Here is an 8,215-nt window from a genome sequence, read left to right as displayed (position 1 = left end):
CAAACTTCAAGTTCATCTTACAAAACCGCCAAACTCCTAATTCTATTTCTTTAATACTTCGTAGTTTGTAGTATGTACAACCAGAACAGTATATATATCCACTGAGCAGCATAAACCAATGCTTAATTTTTTCATCCTCACATTCAATTTGTAATGCCTGGTCCAATATTGTTTATTTGAAGTCAAGAAATATCAAATAAACCTGCCCAAAAGTATTGACAGAATTTTGTTTACATTCAAGTAGGTTGCCTGTGTAATTTGAAATGGATATAAACATGTACTGAGACACTAATTTGTCAAAAACAGATTTGTGGTTGTACATAAATAAACTTCTTTAATGAGAATTGAGCAATTTAGATGTTTTGATAGGAAACAATCGTCTCTGAAATCCCAAAAAATCTCTGAATTACCAAGAAAACAATAGCAAAAAAATCCTTAAAAATTTGTGAATACAACAAATGCCTAGGACTCTTTTGTAGACCATATAACTACAAATATTTGAGACTTACAATTCAAACCTAGACGCCAGGTTCCCAAGTAATGGATCTATCACACACGAATTTTTCAGAAATGTAGCTGCAAATCATGAAAAAAAATTCACGACCATGGCTTATTTCTCATGACCCAAAAAATCACTTCAAGAGGTGATCACAAGCAAACTCAATTGCAATAACCGCATCAACTTGCTGCCTCCTTACATGGGTCACAAAAGCCAATAGTCTTGCAACAAATCTTGAATATTCAACAAATTCCCCAATTCTTCTAGATTAGTCAGGGATCTCCACCGATAATGAAATTTTCAGCCTAAAAGCACGGCAAGATAAGTCAAAAATCCACTAAGAATCATAGTTGCGCCAGCGTTGACAGATGATGTTCCAGATGTAGCATTTTCTACATGCTTCTGCGGCCTGCACATTTCCACAAATGTTAATATATATTAGTCCAATGGGTCACTTGTAAGAGACCTAGGGTCAAAGCCCAACCCACCTCAGTGATGCTTCTAACCCCAGTGGAAATGTTGTGGTATCATAACAAACATGGTGTATGAAACAAAACAAAAAGGATATTTGAGATAGGAACGGACATGACACCCGCAATTTACAAGGAGAATACTCACTTCTGCAAATGTGAGAGGGCACCACAGTACAGAGCATTATCAGGCAGGGGTACCTCGGTTTTGTTTGTAATCTCTGGATTCACTATCCTTACATATACTTCTTGACCCAGATACCAGCTATCCAGATTTTCAACGCGGATATTCCACATTCCCACATTATCCAAAGAGACTAAAATTGCTGTCCAGGCATTGGGAAAAACCTGTTAAGCCCACATTTGACATGAGTCAGTCCATAAAAGGATAGCAAACAACTACTTTTTTTCCATCAGAATAAGCTCCATTCAGATCCCTGCACTTTAAATAACCAAGAAAGATGAGATTGGTCCCTTCTTTTCAACGTTAGATACAGCACAAGAATTTTCTACTTACCTGTGTTGTGGAACGAGCAACTCCATCCCATTTATTGTAAGTTCCTCTGCTGTTCTCAGTCCACTCTCCATAATCCATCCTGCATCAAGCATTTTGTTAGATCGGGTAAAAAATTGCTGTGCCTTTTAAGTGACTTAAAAATGAGGTTAAAATTTACCCGACAACAAAGAAGGCATAGCCATCCATATGATAGTTCTGAACTGAGGTGTCATTATTCTGGAATATAATTTCCATGAATCCTCTAAAGGTGCCATTTATTACAGATGTGTCAATCTTTGGGGGTCGGTTCATCGGTCTCTCTGGAAAATCAAGCTTGTAGACTCCAGTTAGATTGAAGCGATCAGCAAGTTTGAGAGGAGTTGCAGGAGCATGGTAAGAAATCCCATTCAAAGTGCATCGCCGTTTCCCATTGATCATTTCAGGTGGTTTGTTCTTTAACACATAGACCTGAGTGACATTTATTTGTCCATATTTGAAAGAACCTTGTGGATTAGGCCTAGCAGCTCCAGCAGATACATTCCACCTGTTTAAACACATGACATGGTACATTGTTGACAAGCATCACCAAACATATCCTTTTGCTTTAGATTTTAAAAGAAAAAAGTGTTAATCTTGAACAAGCTAAATAGAAAACTACCTGACAGATCTTGCTTGGTTCATTGAGAAGTACTTATCATAGAAATCATTTGGAGCATCAGGAAGAGATCCAACTGCTTTACCCTTCGAGTTGGAATAGTGCAGAATCGCAACACCAGTTACATTGGCCCAAATGGTGGTATTAACAAAGCGAGCACTTGCTACCATATAGTAATCACTGCTTGCATTTTGGTCCATTGTTACCAAAAACGAGTATGACTGGCCAACGTGTATATCCAAGTTTGTGTAATTTTGCTGTACTGTATAAGATCCTTCTGTCTCCACAAGCAGCATATTGTGATTCTGAATTCTAACATTGAGTGAGGTTGCAATGCCAACATTATGTATCCTGAAGCGATAGGTTTTCCCTGTTTCCAAGCAAATATTACTCCATCAATCTTTACAACCTGAAGTTCACTTACATATTGCAGATGAAATATAGAAATTGTGTCTAGTATACAACTTACCAGGCTCCACATTGAATGTCTCATGCTCAATACCCGCAGGGACTGAATTATTGTATCGGTAAGGGCCCTTTCCATTAAAGATCACACCATTGGGCATTCCAAGGTCCTTGCCATCGTCAAGGGCTTTCCGCAGATCCTAAAGAATATAAGAGAATAAAGCAATGTTCAATCTTTCAACTTTGACCATAAACAAAATACCAATAAATAGAAAAATAGGAGACAGAGCAGAGAAGCCACTCACCTTGTGACTCCTGGTGTACCAGTCACTAATTAACACAGTAAAGTCTCCATCTGGAGTTCCAAAGGGAACAGGAATCACTGCTCTGGGGTTCACAATGAATCCTCCATACCCTCCAGCTGCCCTCTGAAAACTAAGTGAAGGAAAATAAAAAAAGCTACCAATCTGATCCTTGACCTGAAAGTCATATGTCCAGTTCCATCCTACAGGAATGGGACAATTGGTCCCAGATACACCATCTTGCCAAGAATTTCTCCGCTGCTGAATACCATTCCTGTACAGTCACCCCAAAAAATTGTTCTCATCTCTCAAATGAATCTATATCATGTGCAATAAATTTCCAGTAAGCCAAGCCTCTCCTCTTACCAGGTGATGAGTAGTGGCTCATCCAAATTGTTCATGACATTCACCACAGCATGCCAATTAGTGGTCACATTAACAATGGGCCCAGGAAATTGTCCATTGATGGCAATCACCTGCAAATATATGAGATGTTAATAATGACTGAAGTATTTCTTGATAATGTAAATTTGACTGCAGACTCAAATAGAACTGCACAACGTATAGATTTATGTGATACACATAATAAGACCCTGCAGGAATGCCTTGTTAAGAACAGTGCTTTTACATGCATATTGACACACTACAATTAGAAATATAAAGAATGATTTTGGAATGAAATGGCATTGCATCATTTTGTTCCAAAAGCTAATATGAGATCAAAAGCAATGTCTATTCTCTTTCAAAGGATATATTGTACACCTTTAGAAAGACTGTGAGCTAATCATGTTTATGTAATCCAATTTATAGCTGGGTAAAACTTGAGAACTGCTTAAACACAACTTCAAATAGATCATAGGATGATCATGTTTGCCTAATCTAATTTGCAGCTGGACAATACTTGAAAGATGCTTAATTCCAGTTGGTCTGGGTAAAAACAACATTTAGGGTTCAATGATATAGATGATGCCTTATCATTCAAGACTAGGGACTTACAAAGAATAGATTATCCTTCATTCAGAAGAAAGATACCTCAAAGCTTCCACCTATTTCCTCAACAGCTTATGATTAGATAAAAGAGTAAAGTGGTCACAAAATCTGGAAATTGTGTTAATATACACTACATTCGATTTTTGATTGTCCAGAGACTTTTATATTAGAAATGCTTCATACACTTCATTGCATCATAGATACCAAGATAACAGGATTTGGAAGTTTCAACCCAAACACTTTTTTAAGCTCTGGAAATACAAGCATAGCAAACCAGCGAACGAGTAATGTGATAAACAAAACCAAAACTGTACGGAACATGTTGAGACCGGGTTGACAGAAGTATTGCCCCGCAAATTAGAAAGAATGCATCATTTTTTTGCATGGAACTTACATATCTGCTCATCCATCGCCGAGTTTAGTTTCTACATACAAGAACTAATAGTTGTTGAAAGCCAGCCTACTTAATTAGCAAGAGAGATGACATTTATTTCTTTCTCAAGCATCAACAAGCATTCTAAACAAAAATAATACTCTTCAACAGTCTCAGCAATGATTGTTAAGCACAAATTGCATTCTTGTAGTTTACCACTTAAAACTGGGTTTCTCCTAGAAAACACTTTCTAAGCCTGAAGATACTAATTTACTCTTAAGGTGTGGCATGATTCAGTATTGCGTACTGTACACCATTTTATTTAACTATTTAATCTCGTAAATAAATCGTATTATCTAACTAGTGATGTGTAAGCAGATAGATCACAGGTAAGCCAAAATAATGCTCAGTGCCTCTAAAATAAATATTAAATAGAATAATTAGATTCAATTTGAAATACTGTAGTTGTGGTAACTCAACACTAAATGGAAAAGGCATGCCCCTGGGAGTAGTGCCGAACAGTTTACTTTGACTAGCATCTTGCATGTCTCAATTCTGAAATCTATATAACTGCAGTGCATGGAAAGGAGTTGCTACGCATTGCCCAGGGATTATAGTGGCTTACCACTGCTATGCATTGCCCAAGGATTTATAATGGCTTACCTTGTGCATCAAAGTATGCCATACATCGCTGCTGTGGTTACCAGAACAAAACAATTCTCGGTGGAAGAGGAATGTACATGTCAATAAGAGATGCTTGGTAGAACTTTTTGTTTGAACATCTATAAAATGTGCAAAATATTTCACCAAATTTCTTAACAAAAAATTCTTGCAAAAATCAAATTAATATAAATCAGTAAATTGGTCAATAAAATTTATGCAGCCACTAAAATTCACACATCTCGATTTCTGTTGAAGGCCAACCAAAAAAAGGTGTCAACTATCTTTCATGTCATATTTTTAAGCAAAACTTTGCATGCAGAAATCAGTAAGACATCTAATGACCCTCATCAATCTCATCAGATTGTACTGCAAAACTCCTATGGTTGATATTGATGAAACACATTATTTAAAATGAGAGCCGTCTGCCTCAAGTACTACACTGAAAGAGTGACCGAGGTTTTCATCTTAAAAACTAGTATAACTCTATGTTTTTAAACTATGCATCAGCTTCAAATGAACCTCATCACTTGAACTTAAGTAATAGTCCAAAAAAAGCCCTAGAAATGCATTTATTTGAAAAACATTGAGTGGACAGGCTAGACAAACTGCAAGAAAAAATGGTTCTAGTTAAGATCGAAGTAGCTTTATATGATTTTGGAGGATGGAAGAGACTCATTGACACATCAAACCATTATTTTTTTGGGGCAAATTAGGTAAACACTAATTGCTATGAAGGTAGGAAAAGGTCGAATCTATAATGCACCCACTCAACTTTTGGGAGTGAAAGATAAACACCGGATCACAACAAAGAGGATGCCAAGAACAAAACCCAAATTCTTAAGAACAACAGCTGATAGAGAAATGGTATGGGGGAAAGGATGGCCGCCATGAAAAACAATGTTAAATAGCACCAAATCTTTGCCTGAGAAGCCACCTCCGAGTTTTATATTAAAACAGCTAAACATGGACTGTCCAATGGAGACTTGCTTTGCCAAAGAAACCAACAGCATGGCATGACTTAAACCCTAATTATTATAATGGAGGTTATTCATTATGCTGTTAAAAAACAATGCAGTTCAGATTTTAGGCATTGGAGACCAAATGCCGGCCTTGCATTTCTAGTTTCTAGAAGTTAAAATGAGCTCTAGATGGATCATTGAGCTTTAGAAGATCCTTCTCAAGTGCATTATATCCTGTTTTAAACGAGAAGGCCAGGCTAAACATTTAGCATCAAGCTTAGAAAACCATTTAGAAGAGAGGCCTAATCTCATGAGACTGATGTTTCAGCATCAGTGATGCAATGAAGAGAATACAAATGATGTTTCGTTGGTGAATAGCATGAAAGCACACACGATGCCAGGAAACTGAAAGCTACTGTACCAAATCCCAGATCTCTGTCTGGGTCACTACTTCAAGGGAGTTACCAACACATCATCACATAGCCTAGTCCAAAACAAGCGAGAACCAAAGACAGACTCCTGACCAAACATCAATCATTAAAATCCGAACAAGCCTGATGTGACCTTACAACCAACGCATAACGGATTATCCACAACTGCAACCAATGAACTGAAATCTTCAAAGGAACCTTGACCTACAAATGCATTCCCAATACAGGACCACAGAAAATGAACATACGCCAGTATAAATCTCGGGACCATAGTTCCAACAACATGGGACATGACTCTACACGGGGACAGCAATTAGGGGATGTTCCAAATAGTAGGGAACTAACATCCGTAAGGGGAAATCAGATTGGGAATGCCTTGACAACTCAGAAAACTTCACAATAAAGTGCAGATACACTATGAGGAAGCCTCTAACACACAGCTGAAGGGACTGCAATTGAATACGAGATAGCCAAATAACAAGAAATCCAATGGCACTTGATCTGCAATGCAGGAAACGATTTTACCTGTTGTTTAACTCCAAGAGGAGAAGCTTCAATGTATGACACATTCCAGCTTATATACTGCACTGGATCTGCAGACAATGCAGGCTGCAGCACAAGCAAAACGCCAGCCACAAGCAGCAGCAGCAGTCTCCCGCACTCCTCCATCAATGCCTCCTCTCGGAAGCCCACCACCCCAAAACTGCAAAACCACCTCTGAAGCAGCTAGCTAGCTCCGGGGATTCGAACCCGCGACGAGCCAATGAACCAAAACAACCAAAATAGATAACTACCACACTACATTTCAATGGCGAAAACACCGCGTCGAGCTGTAAAAAGGCCGCCTACTTACATAATGAAAATGAGCTCCCAACGAGAAAAAACAGCTTTATTTAGATAGATGGGTGCCTTCAATTGCATGCCCCCATTTTCCCTTTTTTAATTCCCCTCCATTCCTGCTGAGTTGTTCCAGGTCTCACAAACTGACATTAAGCCCCCGGTCACATGGACCCCCTTCTCGGGAGCCACGCATTTCCCCGCCGCAGTCGCCTGCCAGAGGATCTTAACGGTCGGCGGGGTTGACTGAAAGTTACCGTTGGAGCCTCGTCATGTGACCGTGGCTTCTGTCCGTGTGGGGCCCAGTGCCAGCCTGTTCTCTTTAATTTTATGTTTATTACTATTATTATAATAATAGTAAGGGAAAATAATAAAAGAGGGATAAGGATTTGGTAAGTCGCGTATAATACGTGTGAAAAACATCGTTAAAGTGCGCACCACATGTCGCGGCTAGCGTGGGACCCGCCGCTCTTTTTAAGCCCCTGTGGGACCCGCCCAAACTGCACGCTTTTTCGTTTCCACCATTGTTAGTGTTTTTATCTTTTTTTTTTCTAATTTTAATTCCTTTCCTAATTTTGGTAAATGGATTCTCTTGCCTTTATTCGTTTTATTTATTATTTTTGCAGTGCGTCCGCCGGTCATTTATATTTTTTGATTAATTTTATTTTCTAGTTATGGTTAATGGATTTTCTCGGCTTAAATTACATTATTTGTTTATAATTTTCATCGCGTCCGCCGGTCTTTTATATTTTTTTTATTATTTTTATTTTCTAATTTTAGTAAATGGATTTTCTCGGCTTAATTATTATTTTTTATAATTTTCATCGCGTTGGCCCGTCTTTTAATTTTATAGGTTTTGTCAATGGATTTTTTCGATTCACTAAATTTGTTATAAATTTTTTGGTTTGGTAATTACTTCTTCTTTTTTAATTGGAATTGTTGCTTTTTTAATCGAAGCATAAAGTGCTCCTCACGCTGCATTTTTATACCGTTGCAAACCGGCGTTGTTGACCTTTCAATAGGTTTGCTTTTGTTTATTATGTTTTTTTAATTTGATTTTATTGTTGATTAATTATGGATAAAAATGTATTTATGTTTAACTAGGGACTCTTGTTCCCATTTTTTAAAGGAAATT

At 37.8% G+C, this 8,215-nt stretch overlaps 1 protein-coding gene across 1 annotated transcript; it reads right to left on the bottom strand.

Moving 5' to 3' along the window:
- Positions 1 to 383: 383 nt before the first annotated feature.
- On the bottom strand, positions 384 to 7,278 carry LOC149565470 (monocopper oxidase-like protein SKU5). Its single transcript, XM_089819009.1, has 9 exons — positions 6,769 to 7,278; positions 3,194 to 3,303; positions 2,831 to 3,101; positions 2,590 to 2,725; positions 2,124 to 2,490; positions 1,644 to 2,009; positions 1,487 to 1,565; positions 1,118 to 1,317; positions 384 to 908 (listed from the first exon to the last, which is right to left on the bottom strand). The coding sequence occupies exons 1-9, from the start codon at positions 6,910 to 6,912 to the stop codon at positions 800 to 802; spliced, it is 1,782 nt and encodes a 593-aa protein (XP_089675135.1). The 5' UTR covers positions 6,913 to 7,278; the 3' UTR covers positions 384 to 799.
- Positions 7,279 to 8,215: the final 937 nt, after the last annotated feature.

The sequence above is a fragment of the Cupressus sempervirens genome, chromosome 3, assembly GCF_028749045.1.
Source record: "Cupressus sempervirens isolate cs-2001-9-10 chromosome 3, ASM2874904v1, whole genome shotgun sequence".
Taxonomy (NCBI): domain Eukaryota; kingdom Viridiplantae; phylum Streptophyta; class Pinopsida; order Cupressales; family Cupressaceae; genus Cupressus; species Cupressus sempervirens.
This window is presented reverse-complemented; position numbering and strand designations above follow the sequence as displayed.

Bases quoted from the DNA above. Each gene is read 5' to 3' on its own strand.
- LOC149565470 (XM_089819009.1), bottom strand. From the start codon at position 6,912: ATGGAGGAGTGCGGGAGACTGCTGCTGCTGCTTGTGGCTGGCGTTTTG. The intron at 3,304-6,768 runs GTAAAATCGTTT...ATATATTTGCAG, and splicing joins CTCTTGGAGTTAAACAACAG to GTGATTGCCATCAATGGACA. The intron at 2,491-2,589 runs GTAAGTTGTATA...GCTTGGAAACAG, and splicing joins GACATTCAATGTGGAGCCTG to GGAAAACCTATCGCTTCAGG.